The 26,796-nt window shown below is 42.2% G+C and overlaps 2 protein-coding genes across 6 annotated transcripts in view; one reads left to right on the top strand and one right to left on the bottom strand.

Moving 5' to 3' along the window:
- Positions 1–4,958, bottom strand: part of disp1 (dispatched homolog 1 (Drosophila)) — an 82,929-nt gene extending 77,971 nt beyond the window's left edge. The window contains exon 1 of one of the 3 annotated variants that reach the window (XM_027283983.1): positions 4,880–4,958. The gene's annotated coding sequence lies outside the window, so the exon portion shown is untranslated. Of the gene's footprint in view, positions 1–533; positions 744–1,809; positions 1,902–4,879 lie in introns of those variants that run through there. The other 2 variants (XM_027283982.1, XM_027283981.1) reach the window with 2 other exon arrangements.
- Positions 4,959–5,043: 85 nt separating this feature from the next.
- On the top strand, positions 5,044–25,204 carry hmbox1b (homeobox containing 1 b). Of its 3 annotated transcripts, none has more exons than XM_019267690.2 (10): positions 5,044–5,356; positions 7,360–8,022; positions 12,900–12,985; positions 14,354–14,464; positions 17,605–17,758; positions 17,984–18,066; positions 18,490–18,585; positions 20,097–20,191; positions 21,180–21,263; positions 21,889–25,204. In XM_019267690.2, the coding sequence occupies exons 2-10, from the start codon at positions 7,364–7,366 to the stop codon at positions 22,030–22,032; spliced, it is 1,512 nt and encodes a 503-aa protein (XP_019123235.1). In that variant the 5' UTR covers positions 5,044–5,356; positions 7,360–7,363; the 3' UTR covers positions 22,033–25,204. The 3 variants fall into 3 exon arrangements, with proteins under 3 accessions (XP_019123235.1, XP_019123236.1, XP_019123234.1); XM_019267691.2 differs by having other exon boundaries at positions 7,357–8,022; positions 20,100–20,191; XM_019267689.2 differs by having other exon boundaries at positions 7,357–8,022.
- Positions 25,205–26,796: the final 1,592 nt, after the last annotated feature.

Raw genomic sequence — 26,796 nt, 5'->3', positions numbered from 1 at the left:
GAGCAGAACGTGAACCACCCTTTATATTGTTTCCCATTTTAGCGACCTGACACACTGATGTAAATGTTATCTACACTTCTCATTCGCACCTGTTAACGTAGCAAGTGCTAAAACTGAGCGCACGCTCGCTCCTGTGTTCAATTTAAAGTGTTGTTTTTGAGTTTTTAATATCAGTTTCGTGCCTGAACATATGTTTTTATGTCAATTAAGGTGACGCTATCATTATAGCTTCGGCCTTAACGTTATGTCAAATCACAGCAGACCCTATCAGCCAAGCTAGCGTTAACCTTTAACAGCAGAGCTTCGTCGTGTGAACCCGAACCACCCTTCATGTCCCATTATCTGTTCGAGTCCCCAAACTCTGGATGTTAAGCTTCATTTTGAAACCACCAAAACAACCCGGAGCTGGCGTCTGCTCTCTCTGTGCTAGCTCACGTTAGCTGACTGCCGCTGCTAGCCGCTGCCAGCTAACCTCGCTGTCCAAAACAGCTGGCTGAACAACAGCGGCTCGTTTCACCAGCATGCATACTCACATGGGCACACACCACCGGGCAGGAAGGCACAACACTCACCGACAACTAAACGGGCGATAAGAAAAGTATCCCCGGTCCTCCTCTTGAGTTTTGCCGGATGCTGGTGTATCCACTATCCGAGCATCAAACCATGTTGAGTGGGCAGCTGCGCACTGAGTTCTTGTTTGCACTCGAAAGCCATTAGGAGGAAAAATGTAGGGAACTTTGAAGGGAGCTAGGAGGAAACAAAGTGCCCTTTCCTCTTATCTGCGAGTAGTCTGTGTAGTGGTAAAGTATTTTTATATTATTCTGGTAGTTTTTCTCGTAATTATTTAAGTAGTTTATCCTTTTGTAGTGTTCTTATACTTCAACAAAAAGGACAAAGAGGTACATTTATGGCTGAAGGAAAAGTGTATGTTTATAGGCTTTAAAGACAACTATTACTGATGCTACAAAATACTGAATGATCATGTAAAATAACAGCTCAGATGTGTTCTTGGCAGAAGGTAACATTTTATCAGTCAATTAATAAATTACTATAACTATAATAACTATTTTAGCAATAATAAAAGTAATAGAAATGTCCAATTTCAGCTTCTAAAATGTGAATATTCTCTGGTTTCTTTAGTCCTCTATGACAGTAAACTGAATACCTGGATTCTGGACAAAACAAGACTCACTATTACTACCTTTAGTCATATCTCCATCAAAGCTTATAGTTATCATTTTATTGCTAGATTCATTCTGCTCAAGGTTTGTGCCTGTTAAAAGGATGTTATTCCTTGCCGCTGTCACCAAATGTTTGCTCGTGGTGGGAAGTGTTGGGTCTCTGTAAATCATAATATGGATGTGTATGGTCTGGACGAGCTCTATACTGTATGTAAAGTGTCATGACATAACTGATTTTTGTTGGTCTTGGGTTTCGGGAAACAATGATCAACATTTTCTGACATTATGGACCAAATAACTAATTAATTCATTTGGAAGAAAAAGAACAGGTTAATCAATAATGTAAATAATCATTAGCTGTAGCCCTAAAATATATATTTATAAGCACAAATGATTGTTTTATTGGCTTTCTTCCAAAGTAATGCACCTGACAAGATGTTTCTGGAACATAATCAATGGGCAGGAGACAGGAGGAGGTGGAGGGAGATGGAAGCCAAGAAAAAAAGAGGAGGAAAGTGGCAAAAGCAAAGTACTCTCAGAAATTACAAGCCATTAAGGTGGTTGTAGTCTCCCTCTGCTGTTCAAACGTGCATTAAAAGACAGTACATCAGGGTCAACTCATAAATACCTTTCACTCTCACTGCCTGCAGTGTACACAAGCACATGGCGGCTGCTACCGGTGCACATTTCCAGGATTAGTCAGGTAATAGACTTTTCTCATCGCAGTCTTTTCGACTTGTCGGGGCAGGAAACCCACAGGTGTGACTAATAACATTAATTAATGATGGCTCAGTTGTGAGTGCATGTCAGTGAGCCGAGCGTGCATAATACTGAAGCCCTAAAACATGCATGCCTGAATTGAATGAATTCTAATGAGTTATCCTCTTAGGTCCACCTGTGTTTGTACTTTGTATTAGCTTTATGAAAACATGTATTATTGAGTTTTTCTTTAATATTAGGGTGGGGAATGTAGGGAGATGTGCAGCGGCGAACTGCAGCAAGACAAAAGCAATTACAATACATTATACAACAATGATTTTGGCACTAACAGAGCCTCATAAAAGCTTATGGTTTCAATGTATCTACAGCAAAGGAGCACTGACATTCATTTTTATTTTCTTATTGTAGCCGTTCTTGTTTCCATAGAAATCTAACTCTTCTGATTTACAATAGTCCAGAGAGGTCCAATTAATTTGATGTTTTTATACGTGACATTTATTTGCAATACTTGTACTTTCTCAAACTGGATACATTTTCAGGCTTTTAAATTATGGCGGTTGCACAGTGGTTATTTTCTAGCGTCAGTGCTAGGAGCAAAAGCTTGACATTTATGATTTTTTTTTTTTCTTCAGACAAAAAGAATGACTTCATTTTCCCCACTAGGAAGACTCACACTCAGATTACTTAACTGAATTTCACAGAAACATCTGGTGCTGTATAAATACTTTCAAAGTATCAAAATGCACAATCCACAGGGAAAAGCACACAGTCCATATTCACAGACTCTGCCTTTAAACGCGCCATCAGGACTTCTGTAAGGTTGTGATGTCACTATACAGTTAATGCTCTCAGCCACGACCCACCCAGACCCACTATCCATGAAGTCTACAATCTGTTACCTGTGTTTGGCCTTGGCGTGTGTCAAACAAAAAACAGTCAGCCAATCAGAAGAGAGGCTCATTAATACTAATGAGACAAAACAACCTGTTCTTGCTACAGCTTCAAAGAGAAGTGCGATGTAAAGCTACATTTACGTTTCTGTGGTACTTTAAATCACGAATATGGATGTAACAATATGTAAAAATCTGGCATCTCGATTATAGTGACCAAATTATCACGGTTAACGATATTATCGCGATATTCTTAATTGCTGTACAAATTTCCAAAAAACACATACATTGAAATAATTTCACAAATTCTTGTGATTTTCTTATCATACGAAAACATTAGAAGCCAAAATATTATTAAAATGAAATTAAAATAATCCACCGTGATAATGGTATTAATTTATACATAAACGGTAATCACGGTATCACGTAAAATTACACTGTGATTTACTGTAATACCTGTAACTGTTACATCCCTAATTACGAACAACTTATATCTTCATATAAACATCAAGACTTCAATTAAAAACACGGGGAAAGTGTGACATATGGGACCTTTAAAGTACAAAGTGATGGTGAGTTGGAGATGGAGTTTTTTTGTGGACAGAATTCAGTTTGTTTTCATGAGTTTCACAACTGTGACAGCACTGAAGAAACCAAATTAGAACAATATATAAAGAACATGAGAGATCCACAAGCCAACTAATTTATTCTCCCAGGATTATTTCTGGTTGCTGTAGTTGTCACATGGGGGCAGTATGACCACCAGGCTGTAAATTGCACAGATTCTGCATAGCAGCGTTCACACCTCATTTACAAAATCTGCGGTGCTCCATTCTGAATAAAAGCTATAATATATCTCATATAGTCAACTGTAAATATGGCACCATAAGCACATTATATGAGCCCTATGAGTCCATTATGCATTATTCATGACTGTTAGGTCATAGACGACTGCTTGAACAGCATTAATATTCATCATATTCTATTGTGAGCTACAAATGTTTCAAAAAGCTTCTGACTGCTTAACACCTCCACTGGGTCTGACTCTTCTTCACGAGCACTCTGACTGCTATTAAAAGAGAGTAGAGCACTTGTTATTTGCCTTGCCTTACTCTGATTTTCACTGACCTCAGGATCAAACTATGCATTAGACGATTACCGTCCATAGGATTGTACCTGACACTTAACATGTTCCTCTTCCAGGCAGCTCTGACTGGAGCTGTCTCTTTGTCTAAAGTCTCAACAGCGAGTATAAAACATATAAAGCAGTGTAGTCTAAAGACGACATAGTGTCACCAAACTTGCTTTTCTGGAGTGTACAGCAAAAATGATATGAGTAGTGTAACTGCATATAACTCTGCAGGCGAAGCAGGTGCAGGCTGAGATGAAGCAGAAACAGCACAGCAAAAAATATTAATGGTTGACTTAAATGGGCTGTGTTTTTCACTCGAAATGTCTAATTGATGCGCATGCTAAGTTAGCCACCTGGATCCATTTCCCCTCCAGAATTAAGCCTCTTTTAATTTCTCCTTAATGCTGACCTTCTTCCACCTAAAACCAGCTGAGTAAACAGCCCCCACCTCCCAACACCCCCTCCTATGCATATCTGAAACATTAAGCGCTAAAAATATGTAAATAGGTCTATATGTTTGCAAGGTTTGAAACTTAATTTCAGTCTTGTTGGGGTGTGCTTATCACTTATAGCTCACAGATTATTAATATCCAGAGCCAGTGAGCTGGTGTTGTCAATGCAGCCTTGTTTATATGTCTTTTTTTTTTAAACTTTCTTACATAAAAAATGAATAAATATTAATTACATATTATATATACATATTTTATTTACATATCATTGTGTTTAATGAATTTTATTGTGACTCCTGAGGCATGTTTCTTACATTTTGGAGTGTCCCATACTAAAGTGATGTGATGATATTCTGCTAATCTCTCTCCTTGGTTGTTGATCCAGCACCACCAACTTAATTATCATCTGTTACACTTAATTGGAATAATAAATCACCTTGTTTTGAAGTTTTTAAGTACTATTTTACAAACCACAGTACCATTACACATGTAATCTATTACTTTTACCTTCCAGGTGGTCTGTGAGGCAGACCCCCAGTCCCACAGCGCTCCTGCTCCTCCTCCTCCTCCTCCTCCTCCTCAGCAGCAGCAGCAGAGGCTTCAGCCGCTGTGGTCACATTAAAAACTGCATCGCCTTTTTGTGACAACTGTAGATCAGCGAGCCATCAGCTCCCCCCCCCTCCGCTCTCGTGTCAGGGATTTGTAGTCTTTAGCGTAAAGAACGCAGCCGCGTGGTAGCGGCCTGTGCGAGAGCAAGACTACAGTTCCCTCAGAGCTACTCGGAGGTGTTAGTTGTCAATATGGCTGTTGTCAGACAGACAAAGCAGAGAGGCAAATAATTCGCCTCTGATTAGAAATCCTTGGAAAGGGGTCGGACAGGGCACAGTAATCAAACTGCTTTATTGTTCGGCTGCAGTAAAAAGACACCGCGGGTCTTTGCTCGAGTTCCAAAGTTAAATGGTTAAGTGGACGATTTGAACCGAGGTAAGTCATGTACTTTGCTATCTGCAACACCGAAAGTGATGTTATTAATATCAAACGTTAGCCAGCGACGGCGGCTAACGTCAGCTAGTATCAGCGTTGGCATGGTTAGCATGTTGTGCTAATCACTCCACAAGCCCGAGCGCTGCCAGAAGGTTCAAGTTTGCTAGCCGTCCTCCCGAGATGCCCACGGGCTTGTTGTCAGTCTAAAGACGTGCTTGTGGAAAACGGTAGAAAGTCATTCCGTGTTGCACCGGGCTGGCTCGTTTTTTTTTGTTGTTGTTGTTTTTTAAATGTGAACGTGCCGGGGCATTGTCCGTGTGCCACCAGAAACATTTGCTAACGTTAGCTTTTTGGGCAAAGGGCGTGAAAGCTGGCATCACCGGCGGCTTTCCTGCAGCGCAGACACGAGCGACAGATCTGTGCTCCCACTGCAGGCCCCGGAGTCAGCAAAACAACAACACATGGAGGAAAAAAGAGAGACAGCACCGAGTGTAAACCTTTTTTTAAAGACTCGAAAAAGTTCCACTGTAGTGCCACTGAGACGAGTTTAGTTAGGGAGGTTTGGACTTGGACGCATGCAACCTGTATTTGGATGAGAAAGCTTCAGTTTTTCTTTGCTTGCAAATCTTGTTGGACTCTTTAATAAAACGATAATCCGGTAGGGATGTGGCCAAAATGAAGTTTGCTTAAGCATCTGTCAAAAAACAGGCCCACTCCAGCTGCTCCTGTCTTATATTCACTTCATAAAAGTCTTAACTTTTTAAAAATATTTTGACCCCACATGTCCTGTGAGCCACAGGCGTTGATTTAAAGGTTGAGTCAGTGTTTTAAAGCAGTCAAACCAACTTGAACAAAGTGAATAGTTAACCCTGTGAATACTTAAACCAGCACGGGTAATGATTCCACCAGAAGAACACAGCCCCGCTTTGTGTGCCACGCTCTCATCTCGCCGGGACGTGACAGGTTTCATGGTTTAACCGTGCCCGGTAATGATCCACAGCGTCTGTAACCTTCCTTGTGAATTCTTAATGATAACTAAAGAGACTAGTTAATGTTCACTGAGCCACCCCGTGGTGCAGAAGATGTGTTTTCAAAGTGACTTTCCCCTGCATTTGTTCTCCAAATGCTTCCTCCGTGTTAGTTTCCTTTTAACTTCCAAACACACTCTCAGGTCATGTCTTTTTTTTTTCGCCCTCCCCTGTCCTCTGCACCGCTCAGTCTAACACAGATGTATAAAAATGCCAGTGACCCCTTTTAAACCATTTATCATATCAGCATTGGCCCGGCGCTGGCACGGAAGATGGAAAATCTGCCGCAGTCTGATTCCAGTTGCATTGATTTTGAGCACGGCAAATTGCTTATGAAAAACATACAGCGTGGGTGGTGTGTGTGTGTGTGTGTGTGTGTGTGTGCAGAGCCGGGGATATATTGTAGCTCTTAAAGAACGGCAGTCAGAATGTTAAGATAGCATCAGCTGTCAAGGTGACTCTGGCACTCTGCGTGTGTTGCCTGCTGCTTCCCAAAAATAGCCGATTTTTATGCCCTGCCCCTCCCTCCCCTTTTTCTTTCACACTTCTATCTCTCGCTCTTGTCTTCCTTTTCTTACTTGCTGCCTCTTTATGTTCTTCTTGCAGTCACCCCTCCTCCTCCTCCTCCTTTCCCACCCCTCTCTTTTCCACTTTATCCCTCTAACTCTCCTCCGCTACCTTTCCTCTGCCTCACTCCTCCTTTTCCCCATCATTCTCGTTTTTCTTCCCTCATCTGCAACTGCGTTCCTTTTCACTCTTTCCTACTTAATCCTCTCCTTTCCTCCTGTCTCTTTTCCGCCTGACTTTTCCTCCTCGCTCCTCCTGTTCTCCGCCTCTTCTTTCTCTTCCCGTTTCCCACCTAGACCTTTAAACATCCTCACTCACTTGGCTTTTCCTTAACTTCCCTCCCCCTGCATTTCCTGTTTCCTCTCCCCTCTGTCTCACAACCTGTCTCTCTTGTCTCTCATCCAGCAGCAGGATGTCTGAGTTCAGTGAGGAGCCGCGCTTCACTATTGAGCAGATAGATCTGCTGCAGCGGCTGCGTCGCACCGGCATGACCAAGCAGGAGATCCTGCACGCGCTCGACACTCTGGACCGGCTGGACCGGGAGCACGGCGACAAGTTCGGCCGCCGCACCTCTTCCTCTTCCTCCTCCTCCTCCTCTTACGGAGTAGGCGGGGCCAACAACAACTCTGCCTCTAATACTACTACATCATTCAACAATAACAACACTGCCTCGGCAACCACCACCTCTTCCGTGTCATGCAACGGCAACAACAACAGCGGCGAGGCCGTCGTGGGCGAGCTCACGGCGACCGCCGCGTCTTCCACGACCTCCAAAATCTCCACCGCCACGCAGACGCAGTTCGCCAGCGCAGGGGGACTCTCGCCCTCTCCCAGCAACAGCTACGATACCTCCCCGCCTCCGGGGCCGCCTCCGCCTTCCGCCATCTTGCCCTCACCGGTCTCACTGGTGGCTCTATCTCAGAACGGCCGGGATAGCCTGGCCGCTACACCCAACGGAAAGCTGTCTCCTCCAAGGTACCCGGTGAACAGCGCAGCCGCAGCGCGAGCGTTCGGGTTCGAAGCTACAGAAGAGGACCTGGATATCGACGACAAGGTGGAGGAGCTGTTGAGGTGAGTGGTGACGGGGGTGGAGCGAGCTCTGAAACTTTGTTTGGGAAACTTTTGACTTGTACTAGTTTGTCCAACTTGATTTCGGTGCCTGTAGAACATTAACATGAAGTAGATTACGGTGACTAGACGGCATCTGAGGCTGTGGATGTGAATTCCCATCATATCTACTGACGCTGTCAGCGAATGTTCATGTGGGTAAGGCACTAAAGATGCTTCTAAAAGCAACCTTGAAGGCTCTTATCCGTCTTTTCTGACTGGTGCATTGTCATTCTGAATGGCTCGTTGCAGTTGTGTTGGTCGGAGTCTTTATTGGCAGTGAAGGGCTGCGACGACGAGGCAAATAAATGGCACCAAGTGGAAATTCCACTGAAGCTCCTTTGTGTGCAGCTGCTGTCAGAACACATAGATGTTTGAAAAAAAAAAACTTGAGTGCATTCTTGACCTTTTGGAAATGGCAACTGAGAAAAGGACCTCAACCACAAAGTTGATTTAGTTCTGGAGCTTTTGATCACATCTCATGATCTTCATCTTTGACTTAGAATGGCTCCCTGAACATTTTAAAGACTTCTGGCATAAGAGCCGAGGTTCAAAGTTCATCCTTGATCCTGGAAACAAAAGCATCTCACCAAAAAGTCCATTTAGTAGCTGTGTTGGAGCTTTCGGTCAATGAACTTCATCGTTGGTGTATTCCACGCCATGATTATTTGTCAAAGCAAACTGGAAACTGGTAGAGACTTCTGTGTGAGAGGTTACCTTTAACGTGCACTTCTATGTAGCCTTCACTCTTCCGGTGGTTGAACTGCAGATAAAAAGCTGTCTCGCTCTTAACGTGGTTGGTATGTTCTACATTATCTGGCAGTGTTGTTCATTTTTCATTACCCTTGTTGCAGTTCCAGTAGAGAGAGACAGCGTCTGCTAGATTACATGAGCCAGTTCAAGGAGACTGATCTTGTTGGCCTTGATGTGTATTTACATTTTTTGAGAAGGTGGAGCTACAGCGAGACCCTCAAGATCACTACTGAGCTGGTAGTTATCAAAACACTTTAAAAAAAAGGGCAGGAATAACTTAATTTATTATCAATCAATTATCAATTCCTCAATTAATGGATTTGTCGCTTTTGTCCGTAAAATGACACAAAATGGTGAAAATGGTTCTCACGGTTGACGTCACACCAACAAGCCAACACCCTCAGGCCTTCAGATCAAACCTTTTTTTTTTTTTTTTAAGCTTTTGGTAATGACTCATTTTAAACAAATGCAAATAAATGAACAAAATAATGTTTATTGGACATGTATGTACAATTGTGCAGTATCAGTTTTTGTAGTTGGAGTACATTTTTAATAGCAGAGGTCATGTCGTCATTTATCACCTCATCCACGATGGCGAGCGTTCATCCTCTCGTGGTTTCTGAGTCTGTGAACGGCCTCTTCTTCTTTGCCAGACTCCATGGTACACTAAGGAAAGGAAGATGCAATCACGCTCTGAACTCTAGCGTCCCTCTGAGTATTTTTTAACGCACTCATTGCAAATTAAACACATTGGTTTGGCGTGTGGAGATGTTTTGGAAAGCACTGATTTGTGAACGATATAACTGGCTGCGTGACCACATCTGTAAACATCCTGCCTGGTCAATACCACTCACGTGCACTTCTCACCAGAGATGAGGGGGAAGCGAGACGTCTTACTCGTTAGCCATGCTACGTAGTTTACATATTTTGTCACACATCAAATTTGTGATAGAACCGCCGAATGGCTTGGCAGCTGCGACTTCACCAGATGTGGCTTGCGGGACGCCAGTTGAATAGGCCAGACACAAGGAGAAGAAAAAGCAGCCAATCCTCACAATGGAAACGCTGGAATCAGTGATTGACTACGCCTCGATTCCCCCGGGCACGGTTCTGTTGTGGTCCAGGCCTCAGAAGTGGATCGTTTTGGCTGCCACATTTTGTTAACTTGCTCAGATTTGGTTTGGATTTACATGCTGCTACCACGAGTGAGAAGGCTATGTAGTCATATTGCTTCCTTTCACTCTGTTTTTATGATTGGGAGTCTGCACAGGGTGTTTTATTTTGAAAACTGATTCTCTTTGCCATTCATGTGTCTGAGTCAGTGGTGTAGTAGTCGAAATCAGTTTTGGTCTCAAGACCACTTTATAAAGGCATCGGTCTCGTCTCATCTTGGTCTTAGACAAAGAGGACTCTGGACTCTGGATTTTAGTTCAGGACCAAAACTGAGGGGATGACTAATAATTGTCTGTGCATTCTCCCATTTATTTGTTAACTGTCTGAGAGCAGTCATCAGCCAAATGTTCTGGAATAAAATTTGGTTTCCTAAACCACAAAGAGTTCGTCTGCAAAATAAGCATCTGAAAGAAGACGCAGTGGTTTGTAAACACTGCAAGGTGACGCAATGTGGCAACCACACTTCACCCGAGGATATAAGCTACTTAAGTGCCCTGTATGCTGTCTGGTTTTGGCCACGACTCTTTCTCGGTTCAGTTGGTCTTGAATACAACGCTGGTTCGGAGTTCTAGCCTGGATCTGCCCCGTGCTGCTTGACACGACCGGGTCGCGGCTTCTGTTAAAAGTAGACCAGCTGTGTATTCTCCGCAGAGCCGAGCGACGCTTCTGGGACGCATCTGAAGAGCACTGCAGTGCAAGCATAGTCTAGAAGGACTGCGATGAGCCCCGCCGGCCGCATCGTGGAACTATACAGTTAGTGCGACGAACACAACAGTAGTTGCTGATTTAACTCTCTATTGATTGACTAATCAATGAATCAACAAATCATTTCAGCTCTCTGCTTGACTCCGAAGCAGAATTGTGCATTTACCTCAATTCTCTTGCGAGTTTGTGAAACATTAGTCAGTAGCACTTTAGCACTTTTTTTTTTTGGAATTGTGCAATAAGCAAGATAAACGACAGCTCAGTTGAGCAAACGAAGAAGAAACAGAAAAAGTGAAGTGTGCTGCCTTCCTTTCTTTTAAGCACGGCAGGACCACATGACAGCTGTGATTAGCACATTTGTCTTGTGCAGCATGTACCACATAAAGATGTGCATCCTGTGATGGAGCATCAGAGGAGCGGAGAGCGGCATGAAGGCGTTCTTGTTGAAATTGTGCCTACAGTCAACAAAGAGTGTCTCGCATGAAAAGGGAAGCATTCTGCTGCAGATGTTTGAGAAGCCTTCAGGGTTCACGATGACATTTGCTCAGGAGGAAGGAAGAGAAGGCTTTACAGGCGCGCACCTCCAGAGACATGACATGAAATCATACACAGTAACATCTGAAATCACGTGCTCAGGAGCTACTTAGGCGCGTTACACTGACAGTTCCAGTGTTCATAATCGACAGTCAGCATGTTAGACACCTCCTCTCTTCCCCGGAGCACTTTAGACATTAGCTCCTCTCTCCTCCTGCCGCCTCCCGGCTGCCCCTGTACGAACAGTCAGAGTAAGAATAGACATTTAGAGCTCAGGCTCTCCCCTCAGCTCTGCACAAGCTGTCCCGTTGCTCATTCACGCTGCCTCTGCATTAAATTACATGTCCTCTTTAGACAGGCCGAGAAGTTAAGAAGCGCTCAAAAGCCCTCGTTCCTCTCTCCGCCTGTAGGACTCTCCAGCGTCTCGCTCGGCGGGGCTGTGGGGGCGTGACACGAGGTTTCAGCTTATCAACAATCCCACGGTGCCCTTCTGATTTCTCCTCTCTTTTTAAGTGCACATTTCCTTCTCTGCAGGGGTTCGGCCTTTGAGTTGGCATCACACACATCACCCCTCCTCCACCTCCTCCTCATTCCTCCTCCCTCCTCCACTTCCCACTCTTCCTCAGTCTTGTACAGCAGCTTGTGCTACATTGATTCACTGGTGTCGATACAAGCAGCGTTTTTGAGCTCTAATTTTAGCTGCGCCGCAAGAGGCTGGTGTGGAGGATATTGATGCTGGATGTCAAGAGTCGTGACGCATTTTCATTTCAGAAATATGCTAACGGAGAAGTCAGGACTTTGCGTTCTCCATTTTGACTGTGTCTGGGCTACTGCCTAGTTCAAAGGATGCTGTGATTGTATGGTTTGAGCACCAGTGCTGTTAAAGTTGGGGGTGATTGTTGTGGGGGCTGTGCCCATTGGAACTGTTTAAAAAGTATGCACATCAGAAGATCACCAACCAGGTCACACATTTGACAGATGTTGAAAATTTGCACCAGGATTAGGAATAAAGCCAAGGCGGTTACGTGTGTGTGTGTGTGTGTGTGTGTGTGTGTGTGTGTGTGTGTACACACGTTATTGTGTATGTATAAGGGAGGGGATTGGGCTCGTAGCCAGAAAGCGGGGTGGGTACACTGTGTGACTGCACATGTTCACTCTCTACCCTCCGTTCCTGCAAGTCTGTGCATGTTTTATTATATTTTTTTTTCTCCCCCGGCTGGGGATAGTGGAAACGTATCCGGCAAATACATTTGGAAAATATAGATTACTTGATTGTGGCTCAGTTCATTTAAATTCATACAGCCGTTCTCTTTGTGATCTGCTGAAATGCAACGCTGATTATGTGGGAGCCATAAAAAGAAGGGGAAAAAAAGAACAATGCATCGATAATGCTGTCAAAATGCACCTCAGATTAAAATGGAGCCTTGGCTTTGGAGGTTTCCCAATATAGAAACACACATTTGATTTTAAGAATACGCCCAAGCATGTAACCTTTTGTCATTACAGCAACAGAACACGAGTAACTGCATGTAAAAGCTGAATTTCTGTCCATACTGTAGTGATCCGGACCTTTCCTGATGTAAAACACCAGCCTGGTATCTTGAGATTTTCCTGCTGACAGTGTATAAAGATGTATCACTGTGTGCTTACTTGTGTGTGCGTGTGTGTGTTTGCAGGAGGGACAGCAGCATGGTGAAAGAGGAGATCAAAGCGTTCCTGGGGAACAGGAGGATCTCTCAGGCAGTGGTGGCACAAGTTACCGGTGAGCAGCAACACTGACACTCTGAAACCATGTTGTTGCTTTCAGCCGTTTCCTGTTGCATACATACTGTCATTTTGTCCTTGGCGCACATTTATTTGTTGAATGTTCACCTCTGCAGTTATAATGTACTTGTTATGCAATATGCGAACTGGGATTTTAAGCAAAGTTAGGGAGAAGCAGTAGATGTCATTTGGAAAATCATTTCAGACACAAAGTAAATGTTTTTTGCATGTCTTTAAAAAAGGGATCTTTCAATCATTTTGGGCACTCATAAGTAGTGAATACCACAGACGTTGTCCCCTGACCGCAACTACTTGCAAAGTGTGTGTAAAACCTGAGCGATTTCAATTATCATTGCACATTTGATTTCAGTGATTTTTGTTTCTCAGACTATTTAATAATGGGTTTTGTTCATGCATAATAAGTGCTAATGCATTCAGCGTTGTTCAGTCACTGGTGCAGTTTTCTAGGCTGTCTGGAATTTCATCTGTGTTTCAACAGAGAATTTTACATGACTGTTTCAGTGTTGCAGAGTGAAAAAAGAAGAAAATCTGTACAATAATATTGCAAATCTACTGTACCTACAATACCAGTCAAAGTTTGGACACGCCTTCTCGTTCAATGTTTTTTGTAGATTAACACTGAGGACATTAAAACTATAAAGTAGCACATGGAAATATTTGGTTTTAAAAAAGAAAAATATGTTTTATATTTTAGATTCTTCAAAGTAGTCACCTTTTCTTTGACAGCTTTGCACAATTTCAGCTTCATGAGGTAGCTCACAGTCAGATTGTTGCAAATAAACCACTACTGAGGGAAACTAACATGAAGAAGAGAACTGTTTGGGACAAGGACTCAACATTAGATGAGTGGAAACCTGTACTTTGGTCTTGTGAGTCCAAATTTGAGATTTTTGGTTCTTATCTTATGTCTTTGAGACGCCAAGAAGGTGATTAGATTGCATCTACATGTGTGGTTCCCGCCGTGAATCTGCTTTATTCTAAATGCAAGGCTACTATGGCTACCATTAAGCTTAGTGTTCATCTACAATGTAGGAAATAATAAAAAATAAACCAAAAAGCACTGATTGAGAGGATGTGTTCAAACCTTTGACTGGTACTGTAAGTTAGTTGAACAAAATATCAAGCATCCACTAGAGACGAGTCAGAGTATTTCTGTGGCTACAACTCGTGTGAGAGACAAGTGATCGGAGAAGAAATAAATTCAGAGCTAAGGAGGGAGAAAACACTTTCTCGCTCTAGTATTCCCCTCTGTCTCCTCTTGAATTCTTCCAAGGGTTGTCTACACATTGTACCGGGGCTTGATGCAAAACACTCTGTTGTAATTCGATGTCTGGCTGCTTTCCAGGCATCAGCCAGAGCAGGATCTCCCATTGGCTGCTGCAGCACGGCTCTGACCTGAGCGAGCAGAAGAAGAGGGCCTTTTACCGCTGGTACACACTGGAGAAAACCACACCAGGTACACCCAAGTCTTTAGACCCTCGCATCGCTCACTCTTGACTCGCTTCCTTCAAAGCAAGGCAGGCAGCAGGTGCCGAGAGAGAGGGCAAACAATTAAACGTATAGAGCAAACACACTCAATCTGGCACGGGCTAACAATGCCAGCGTTGTCATCATGCTCTTACAGGAAACTCTTTATTTAGTCGCTCGGAATACTCATCCAAAGCTATGGTTGACTTGATGAGGAAAAGTTGAGGAGTGTTAAACTTGGATGTAAAGATAGCACAGGAGTTAGACTCACTAATCACAGCGGGGTGGGGGGGGCAGCTACAGGAAAACGCTCTGCTGCCAGCAGTTTCCTGTTAGACTGTTAATGAGATAAGTAGAGGTAGACGGCGTCTTGTGGTGTATGTGGTGCAGTGAGATGTCCCATATGCGAAGCCTCAGTTTCACGTAATATGTCATACGTTGGGAGAAGCTTCTTGAAGTGTAAAATGAAGCGAAGGCTGGTGGAGATAAGATTGTAACGGCAGCTGAAATGTTGTGTATTGTGGTCAGGGTTCATTTCGGCACCTGATTTCCATTTTTAGAAGGAAATGTGTGTTAGTCGTAGCCAAATTTCAGTCATTTGTTTTTGGTTATCTGCTACAGCTGTAGTCAAAGTCTCGTTGTTTAGAATTTTGAGTTGTGTGTTGTGTTACCAGAGTTACAGTCGTCCTGGTCCATCACAAGATCATTTTTGGACCTTTGAACCTTTATTTGATAGGACAGTTTAAGAATGACAAGAAGAGAGAGAGATGCATGGTGGATAGGGTTGCAAAATATCGTGAATTTTCAAAGTTGGAAACTCTCCATGGAAATTAACAGGAATTTATGGGAATAAACAGGGAATTTGCTAAATTTAAGGTTGACCGTTAACAGGACACTTAAGTATAGTTGGGGAAAATGTATTTTAGCATAATCTTGACAAAAACAACCGAACAACAGATTTTATAAAAGTACACTTGTACTCTGCTATACCTCAATCACATGCACATAGCACACTGCTTACTGCAGGGCTATACAGATGATTTGTAGAACCCTGGACCACGCTTTGGAGCCCACTCAGCCCAGAGCACAAGACTACTGAAGTCATACATTTGAGCTTATGGAGTGCATACATAATATTGTTCAATAAAATAATTAAAACTTGATAAAGTGTGTGTTATAATGTGATGTATTTTGCATGGATGTCTGCTTATGACAAAACAAAATGTCTGTGTTTATGTTTGGATATGATACAGTTTGTTGAAATTACACCCAGTTTCCAGTTAATTTCCATAAATTTCCAAAATTCCCCAGTGTAACTTCCCATGGAAATCAATTTGTCCTAACTCTGCTCAGTAAACCCAGGTAGCCTTAAGTTTACTAAAAAGAAATGCTGAACAGTGTCTGTGTTTAACTTGAGAAAAGTGATTTTTCTTTGGTGAACATCTAGAGGAAAACTGTTGACTGCCAACATCCTTGACCTTACCCTCCCTTCACAACTGAAAGTAACATTAATGTTCTGAAGTCAAGTATGCGGTCCTTTAGGACACACGAGTCACAAGTCTTCAGAAGCAAGGTCAAGATTCAAGTTCAGGTCGAAATGCTGAAAATATATTTGAACGTGTCAGTTTTGGTTGAAAGTATAAACTCAAAAGGCCGTGCGTTGTACTCCAGCAGGGGGTGTCTGTAAACGCATTGCATGCTCTGATACCCAGTTGTGGTAGGGAAACAGGGCACGAGAACGATCGTTCTCTCCGTTAAACGGAAAACTGGGAACCAGCGAGCCGTGAGCGGATAATCAGGACACCAAACCATCTGAGAATTAATGCAAGGAAGCGTTTCGGATTCCAAAACCACAGATAGAAAAATCAAGGATGAAAGTATAGTCGTTTATTTCCTTTTTACAGCGACGACAACAAATCTGAAATCTTTACATGTTCATTGCGTTCTAGGGTCTAATTTTTGAATGTGCATGCCGTGTCTGTCTGATCTTTTATTGTTCCACATTAGTACTTGACACTTGAAGTCTTCAGGGAGCGAAATCATGAGTAAGTCGAGTCTGAGTGCAATCAGGTCTCAATTTATCATTTTTGTGGCTCAAGTCCAACTCGATGCCAAGTCTTGAGTCAACAGCTCTGAAACCTCCTTCTGTTTTTAAACTGTCATGTTGAATTAGAGTTCACGTCCAGAGACTAAAGTGAATCTTAGTTTTGTCTCAGGTAGTCTTTAAGTGTCAGTTTTGGTGCTGTGAAGATGGACACGCGGTCCAAGGATGAGTCTGTCATCTTCCGCGATCTTAAATCCACACTTCACTCTAAACGGTTAACAGCAAAAACAACAGGCCTCGCGCTGGCCTCGGGATGCGTATATGTGTGCGCGCTTTGTATCAACCTATAGCCAGGCAGCAGACATCCCACGCCTTGTCCTCTGCGGCATGTTCCTCTGTGGAGCCCTGCCAACACCGACAGCAGTGGAAAACTGCTCTATGCTATTTATGGCCAGACTGAGCCCGGCCCAGCTCAGCCCAGCCCAGCCCCGCACACACACACACACACACACGGCTCCATCACTGCTGCAGAGAAAACTGATGCCCCATTCATGCCGTTCTGATAACCTGGACTGTTGCAGGGCGACCCAGTTAGGCGTTGTTCACGCTGTCCGCTGTCAGATTAGGTGACAATGCTGCATGTGAGCTTGTGACCCCGCAATACACCAAAGCTTTTAGCTTCAACATGGCGAGTTTTATGAGTTTAAGTGCAAATGAATCCTTTTTGGTGTGGTTTTCTTTTCTGCTGTGGTCGTGATTCGAGATGAGGCGGTGCAGTCTTTGTCAGCACTATTCAGTCAGAGTTTATAATCAAAATGTATCGTGAGCAAGAGGCGACGTGCATTTTCACATACATTTTCATGAAGGGATGGGCTGAGCTGTGCCCTGTTCATCTGTCAAAACAGCCACCGCACACATTATTACTAAATATATATATATTTGAGACTTTTCTGGCACAGTTTGTACTTTCAATCCACACACTCGCCTGCAAACTGTGCGTCTGTGTGTTCTGATCTGATCATGGCCTGACTCCTCCTGATACGCGTATCTTATCTAACCAGTGACTCTATCACCGTTCCCCCCAGGTGCCACTCTAAACATGCGGCCAGCTCCGTTACCTATGGAGGAAATGGAGTGGAGGCAAACCCCACCTCCCATCACCACTGCCCCCGGAACCTTCCGCTTGCGTCGAGGAAGTCGCTTCACTTGGAGAAAAGAGTGCCTGGCCGTGATGGAGAGGTGGGCAGCACATTAAAGATCATAAACGGGAGTTTGTTTCATAACTTCTCTCCTTATTTCCACACGGAGTTGAGGAGACATGGCAGCCTGTGACTCTCGCCTCAGAGTCTCAATATTGGCTCGGCTGTGGCGCACACATAGCAAACAGCAGTAACTCGGCTTTGTTGACATCGTCCTTGTGTAGTGAAATTAATTTAATCAGTGTGACTCTCCTGCTATTTATAGCTACTTCAACGACAACCAGTACCCAGATGAGGCCAAACGGGAGGAGATAGCAAACGCCTGCAATGCTGTTATTCAGAAACCAGGTAAACCACAGAAACCAGGAATGTGGAAGAATTTTGTAACATATTTGTAACAGATAATTGATGTATATATTCTTTTACAAAGCTTACTTATTTGTTATATTTGCTGGTTCTTTTGTGACCACAGCATTGTGGATTGAATGTTTTCTGGGCTTTATCTCATTTTTACAGACATCTGTGTCACATCTGCCGCATGGTGTCTTATATATTTTATAGATATTTCAGCACCATCAGTGACAAGACAGTCGTGTATTATAAAAGCACAAATAAGAGAGGAATTCACAGCAAGAGGGAGCAGACCGATGATTAAAAACAGCCCAAAATGAAATAAAAAGATTAGAACAACATTGTGTCAGTGGAAGAAATTCAGGCGTGTGTGTGTGTGTGATGCACGCAGTGACCCGACTGTCATGTGATTTGTTTCAGGGAAGAAGCTGTCCGATCTGGAGAGGGTCACCTCCCTGAAAGTTTACAACTGGTTCGCCAACCGTCGCAAAGAGATCAAGAGACGGGCTAACATTGGTAATGTCACAAACGACCACTGGCGCTTTTAATTGCAGCTTTTAATTACGCCCCTTTGTGTTAACATGACTCTTTCATATTTAATAACAGCAATTCTAACATTCCTCTTACGCACCGAATGGCTTGCCATCTATTCATTCCATCACTATAATTAGTTCGATGATTGTTAATCAGTCATCTGCCATCTGTAATGACCTCTGGCAGAGTATCCCCATAACTGCTGTGAAATTATAGAATTCCTCTTGCGTTAACCTAGAAGCCGGTTAAATTTGTAAAATAGAGGCTCCATTACTCGCTTGCTGAAGAGTGCCGAAGCTGCTGAACAGATTCGGTATCATTTGGCCAGTCTGTGCTAATATGTGGTCATATATAATCCTCTACAGCAGTGAGTCCAACAGCCTAGTTAGATGAGCTTGAGTACCTCTTCATCAACACCATCCATCATTTCTCAAATGTGTTCACTGCAATTGATTTTAAACAGAAGTTCTTAATAAGTGTCGATTATGTAAAGTGGATGTTCTTACAATGTTTTTTTTTCTTTTTTTTTCGCTTGGGTTGTTTGGTCAACTTGCATTTGTGCTCACGCCGCATGGTGCATGACCTGTATCTGTCTAAACTACATATCCAACATTTTTTTTTACTTTCATTTATTTGCTTGCTCTCTAGTTTCCATGCACTCTCAACATGACTCAATATGTCCTCGGCCACTTTATTAGGTACACCTGTACAGTTCAATGCACTGGTTCTATGGTACAATGAACGACGCCTAGATCTGCCACCCAAATGCTCAGGGTTGTTGTTCCCTGTTGGTGTAACATGCTAACAGTCCCTCTCTGCCCTTCAAAAAACTCCAGTAGACCAGTAGATATAATATATTGGTACACCACTTCCCTGTAGTGGTACTTGAATCTCTGTAATTAAAACGATAAAGTATCTTCTTATTAGGAATAAACCTATGCTACAGTATTTTAACGTCTGTCTAGATGGTATTACCTAGAGAGACTTTATGAGCTGGCACACGGTGTAACAAGTTTGATGCATCCCAATACAACAATTCTGCCATTGAGTCTACTTTTATGGTTCCCGAGTGTTTCTTTGACTCAGTCATAAAGGTGATAATTCTATGTTTAGCGTAGAGGTCACAGTTAGTGGCAAAGGAGAAAAAGTTCCTGTGAATCAAATGTAGTCCAGAACAGTACCACCTTTAACTCTGATCTCTGTAATAAACATAGAACTGGATAAAATGTCACCAAAAAATGAACATCATAAACGTTGTGAAAAGTGGAATTTATGGCAGAGCTTATGTATTGAATTGTATTAGATTGTACAGGTGTAGCTACAGTAATAAAGAGGCCACTGAGTTTATATTCTAAAATCAAGTCTTCACATCTATTGTTCATTTTTTTTCGTTTAGCGGCTCTACAGTCTCAGAATCACTGCTCTGTAGTATGTATTAAAGGGCGTTATTAGCGATCCATCGTAAATCTAATGATCCATCCTCTTCCTCCAAGAAGCCACAATCCTGGAGAGTCATGGGATAGACGTCCAGAGTCCAGGGGGACACTCCAACAGCGACGACATCGATGGAAACGACTTCTCAGAGCAGGTAGAGAGAGATTAAAGATCCCAAAAGACTCATGAAACCAGATTTATGTTCCAGACAGTACTGTAAACGACTGGTCTGATTAAAGAGAAAGAGGTCACTCCTCCTCGGTTACGGCTTCCTTTTGTACCGTCTGTTTTTTATTTATTCATTTCTATTTTTTTGTTTTTTATGTTTTTATGGATCAGCCTTTTGCCAGCCATTCACATCCATCCCTTGGCGAAAGGCTCTTCTTGGATGGCATTCAGTGTTCCAGTCATTAGTCAAACGTGATTTTGCATTTCTTTTTTTTTTACTTTTACACATCTTTCGTTCCAACTAAACAATACACATCAGTTGATTTTACTAATTAGTTTCGTCTCTTTGGTGAAACGTGTAAATAATTGAAATCAGCAGCGTGTGGTGTTTGTTCCGAGCTGAACCCCGCGGCTTCGCCACCACATTACTGTTCAGAGATTCACACCAAAAGACAAACTGCAAGAACATTTGAACTGCTGTTTTCCTTCACATGCATATACCCATCCCCAAATATAGAAAGCACATAAAGTTCTTCATTTATTTTTATTTCTTTTTTCTTTTTCTGGAGAATCGCTGCTCAAGGCTGTAGCTCATGGCACGTTAATTAACAAAAGCTCACTCTCTTCTGCTTTTTCCTGTAACCATTGGAAACTTAAGCTGGAGCAACGGAAAACAGCAATGCTCTGTATTATTGGAGAAACCTCCATGATAAAGATTGTGTTTCAGTTTAAGCCCTGAAGCTTTCGTATTTATTACACAATGTGCAAACTCTCCTGTCAAGTTAAGGCGGCTGAGAGGGAAGACAGCGAGTTTAAGTTAACTGTAGCTACTGAGGAATGAACAGAGTGTGTTTAATCTGTTTTCGTCCAGAAAACTAGATATGCATTCTGAATATTTTGAATTATTTCTATAATTAAACTTGATTTTTTTGTTTAATCATGCTCAGCTAAATGGCTACATTTACCTCCTCCAGGCATGTGACCTACCCTATTTTGACAAGCGACCTCTCAGCCGACCTTTTGGCCTTTACCGACTGGAGCCCACCTCGCCAACACAGGTAGGCCCACACACAAATATGCAAATATGTTGACAACCCTGCAATTTCAGGCCATATTTTCTGTTTTCGCTGCCATGCCGAGCTGCTCTGACGAGCATTACATCAGTAACGTCTTCATGCCTGTGGTTGCATGCAGCGTCGCTCTCCAGGGCAGTCCAAAAAAAGGCCAAGGGAAACACAGTCAGATCGGACGGAGGTTAAAAGAGGTCCTCTCATCACAATTATCCTCTGATTGCATGTCTTTAAATAGCTGTCAGTGTACAGTAATCAGGCAGGATGTCGCTTAAAAGCAGATTTTGATGCCTGATGTCATAGACACGTTAACGATTCCAGCTCATAGACGCGATAAACGCACCGTTTAATTCATTCCTTACACTTCAGCTCCTTTGGAAACGCTAAAAACTGGTGGAGAATCCAAAGCTCAATAGGCCCAGCGTGCCTGGTTACAGCTGCTAACCTATCATTGGACAAAATATCAATTGCCGTCAAACCATCCGCTGGTCAGCATGGTAGCAAAAACTTAGACAAAAAGATGAGTCCTGTCCACTAAAATAAATTTTTCTTTCACATTTTAAATTCTTTCATGTCTTGACCTCGGCCTTCCCGCTTTCCCTCTCCACCTCAGGATGACAGCGCAGCGCACAGCGAGCACCAGGACCCCATCTCTCTGGCTGTGGAGATGGCTGCCGTCAACCACACCATACTGGCCCTGTCCAGAACCGGAGGGGTCCCCAACGATATCAAGACGGAGTCCCTGGAGGACGAATGAACTGCACAGGAACTGGGACGGAGGGAGCGGTTGAGAAGTGGGGGAAAGGGGAAGGAGGAGTAGAAAAGGTGGGGAAAGGGTGGGGGGGCTAAAAAACAAAAGAAAAAGAGACCAAAATAATTCTACTTAGTAAACTGAACCCCCCCTCCACCCTCCCACCAACTGTTCCTTCTCTCTCAGCTTCCCTCCTCCCACAAAGTCCATGTAAACAGTAATTACCCACTACCCCCACCTCCACCCTACCCAACATATTGACACAGCTGGCGGAAATGGGTCACTATACGTCCTCAGATCTTTGTGAAAAAGTTCCACGGAAAGAAGAAAAGGGGGCGATCCAAGCCCCTTAACCTCCAAAAACGGTGGTCCTCAACTGGGATTGTCTCCAAGGAACCCCCCCCCCCCCTCTCTCTCCCCTCAATACACTCTCTCCTCACAGGATACCTCTTCTCTTTCCTCTTCCTCTTCCTTATTGCCCTTCTCCTGCCTGGTTGTCTGAGCCGATCCTCAGTCTATCTCACCTCAGCGTCAACCTCAGAAATATAACGTGTACTGTATATATAATATATATATGGTTCTTATGGTTCTCAGTCACACTCACCTCATGGTGTGCTACCTACCTACCTACCTACCTACCTACATAACCCTCAAAATTCAACCTCTTCATCGTGCAATTCATCGGAAGAGCCGCCTCAAGCCATTGTCTGGGGAAAGATGGATGGCGAGAGTTTCCCTCTCTGGCACCGAGGCGCTAAGAAAGGATACCGGCAGACGGAACTGTCCAGTCACTGTCTTCTACCCTCTATAGTTATCATTCCTCAGCGGAGTGGCTTTTTGTTTTCCTACAGTAGAGCTGCTGTTGGATGAAAACCTCTAAAAAGTCAGCTAAAAAAGAAGTAGCCTTAATTTTCATACAGACAACTACACCTTTTACTTTTTGCAGTATACAGCAGGTTTTGAAGTTTGTTGTTTTTTCTCCCCCTGACAACGAGGAAGAACAAGAAACTTTTTAGTACGCTTAAAGAATAAAAGAGGATTAATGTCAAGTCCAACAGCAGCAGCAGAGGTTTTAGTTCCTTCAGCTGCATTTCCTTCCGTTTTTTAGCCCAAACGGCAACTGGATATACAATCATTTAGCTTCCCAGTGACACTATCGTTAAGTACTCGAGGCTATGAGAATCAGTTTAGGGTCAATGTGATAATCAAGCAAACTTAAGCTATCTAATAAGGGGAAATTGTGCTTTGTTTAAATGTCATCCATGCCAAAGGAAAAGCTAACAGGCTAAGCTAAGACTGATCTGAAAATGGTGTCCGCGTTCATCCAAAGCGATCCCTGCGGACTCCGTTTGGCGTCCACAGGTCGTTTCTCGCGCTCAGTGAAGCTTCTTGACGTGACACTACAGCAGGCCTGTGCCAGTAAAGAATAGGTATTAGCAGCCAGATATATAATGATAAAAATACCCCTAAGCTATTTACTACTTGTTCTGTGACGCTGCCTCTTTATAATAGCCTAAAGAATGTGCTTTCAGAAGATTTTTTTAATATCAGTGGTATCAAATTAGACTAAATCCACACTGGAAATGGTTTTAGAATATCAGAACTTCGGAGGCAAGTTTTGTTTTTATTTCATCTATATAGCTTCAAAGGTAAAGGCACCACTTTGAAGGAAATCAAAGAGGTTTAAAGCTGTAATATCTGAAATCATTTTCCACCTTTTTTTTGTCCCGGGTGGAACTTTTCCAAAACCATATCTAATTGAAGATCATCATAATGTCATAAGCAGAGACAAAGTCCTGTTTCTGGGGGCTTACTTATTGTCAAGTAATTAGTGCTATTTTCAGTCTGAGACTGAAATCTGACCTTCAGGTGAGAAAGTTAAAGTAATAGTTTAGATTTTCTGGGGGGAAATCGACTTATTGGCTCTTTTTGTCAAAAGTTAGAAGACTGATATCACTTTCACGCCTATATGTAAATACGAAGCCAGGAGACAGTTAGGTTAGCACAAAGACTGAAACAGAAGGAAACTACGAGCATGGCTCTGTCCAAAGGTCAACAATCTTCTTACCAGCACGTCTGCAGCTCATCTATTAGCCTGCTACATTCAGTTTTTATTAAAGCCGTACATAAAAATGGAGTTTAAAAAACGTCAATTTGACAGCTAGCTACATACCGACACTATTTTTGGCACAGCGAGTTCCTGTGTTCTTTTTATACTTTTACAGGAGACAAAATATGTTAATTAGTGAGCTTTTGAGGTGCCAGTAGAAAGACATGTTGTCCTTTGGACAGCCCGGCTAGCTGTTTCCCTCTGCCAAAGCGAACTGTAGCTTCACAGTTAGCTTGCAGAATACAACACAAACTGTCATTTTTACCGTTCATTGTTCGTATGAATTTGAAATACAAGACACAAAGTGTTAATTAGTGAGCTGTAGAAGTGTTTATTACATTTGGACTATTAGCTATTAGCTTTATCTTAAGCTAACTGCCTCCATGCTGTAGCTTCATATTTGGCGTACAGACATCAAAGTGGTATTATTTTTCTCAACTAGAAAGCTAATAAGTCTATTCCCCAAATTGTCAAACTCTTGCTTTTTAAAAAAAACAAACAAAACAAAAAAAAAACCTGCCTTCACGATGGTTTTGGAGAATTGGGAAAATATTCTACAAAGCAGGATTAAACAAAGCAGTCGGCCACAAACTCTGAGACAGAAATCTCGGTGTGATTTCAGATATAGACATTCATGATGTATCCAATAATCCTGCTTGTAGAATAGCTCCCAGCCCTGGGCTCTAGTCTAGTAAAGCTCTATTTAAATCTATTGCTTCTGTGTGTACGAAGCTGCGAATACAGTGACTCAGTCCTGGGACCTGTGTTTCACAAAAGAAAGGGTTGAAAGATAAAAACAATATGTATTTATACTCATTTTTTATGGTAATGTACAAAAAAAGAATGACATATGTTTTGAAATGAAACATGCTTTTATTGTTAAATTAATCATGCTTTTTAATTTCTCCTGACTTATTTTTATGTTATCATTTTAAACCATTTTTTATTTTTTTTTTATTTTGTCATCCCTTATTTGACTGAACAACAGTCTCCCCCCTGTTTGTGTCTGAGATAGTAAGCTATTTTGTGAAAGATGAATGACGATGCACCTTATTTAAAAAAAAAAAAGAAAAGGAAAAAAAAAGAACCGCTCCTGACTAAGCTTAAAATGTAAACCTCCCTCCCCTGAGCCTTCTTTTGAAACGGCAAACGTCCAGTTTACTATTACGGGGTCGGTGTGAAGAAAACATTTCGATACAGCTGCTTTACACACCTCGTCATTTAAATCAAAGCCCCAGTATGTGCTATTCTCTCCTTTTTAAAACGCCACACCAAACTCCTGTAAAATTGAGCATTTTAATGTCGACCTCCCTCTTAACAAAAAAGTGCATATCTCATAAAATATGGTGTAGAGAAATGGCTAAATGTCACTAACAATTACATTATTTATTATTCTGACCCCATTATTAGGTTTGTAAGAAAACACAATTCCAAGTTCCATCTTTACGGAAGCCCTAAGCGGTCAGACATTCATACATTTTAAATTTAAGTTATTTTCATTTGTTTTCTTGATATCGAATTATTTAGGTCATTATGTTGAAATAACAAATGTTATCTTGAGATAACATTTGTTATTTCGAGATAATAACATAAATAACTTAAGAATACAAATTAAATGAATTTTGTTATTGTAAAACAGAGACTATAAAATGTATGAATGTATAAACTCTTGAGGCTTCTGTATTCTAGTTTAATTCCTGTAGTATTTGGGGTTATTAGAAACACAATAAAATTGTGTTTCGATGATGTAGTTAGGTGAAATGCGTTCCATATGTGGAACTAAAAAAAGAAAAAGAAACCAAACTCAGTTCTCCAAGTGTGACCAAAAAGTTTGAACTCACAAGGTGAACTATTCTTTAAGAGCTCAGACTCAGAATGGACTTTACTCAGTTGCCAAGCACACAGAGTATGTTGAAGAAATACTATTTAAAGTAACCGACAAACCCTTTTACTATTAGAAGGATTTTTCATGGAGTTTGGTGTTACGTTCCCTCCCCATACAAAGATTATTGTATGTTAGACATAGTGAAATAAGTGGTGCGTGGAAGGAAAAGACTACAAAGAGTGCATTTAGAGATTATTCTCTCACTAAAAGACACTTTCAAATGAATTGCCTTAGTGTTTGAGAGATGCCATGGCCCAATTAGCAAGAGTTTTAATCCAGCAGTATTTTATGTGAGAGTTCAAGCTTGACAGAAAATGTTTATGGGATGGAAGAATGAACCCTCAGGTGCTCAAGACGTAAAGATTCTGTGCTTTTCCAAGAGGAAAAAAAAAAAGAAAACTGGAAACGGATTAATCTGAATAACAGACTGAAACAAGCTCTCCCCCACCCAATGTTGTGTGTACTCCAGTGGTAGTGCTTACTCTGAAGGGATGTCCTCTCGTGGTGTGTCAGGGTAAACATGTCTACATGTCCTTCTGTATCCCCAGTGAAAAACACCATCTTCATCCCAATATAGCTCCGAAAAAGAGGACTGAATGCTGTTGTATCAATCTCAAATCTAGTTATGTTCAAAATTACTGTATTGCCCATTTCAGAATTTAGTGCCTTTTTTGGACAGTAGACTGTTCTGTAATTAAGATGTAGTATATATACATTTTTTTGTACAGTTTCTTTGTTCATTTTTTTAACTTGTGTTTATTTTAGTATGATATAT

This window comes from Larimichthys crocea, chromosome XI (assembly GCF_000972845.2).
Source record: "Larimichthys crocea isolate SSNF chromosome XI, L_crocea_2.0, whole genome shotgun sequence".
Classification (NCBI taxonomy): domain Eukaryota; kingdom Metazoa; phylum Chordata; class Actinopteri; family Sciaenidae; genus Larimichthys; species Larimichthys crocea.
This window is presented reverse-complemented; position numbering and strand designations above follow the sequence as displayed.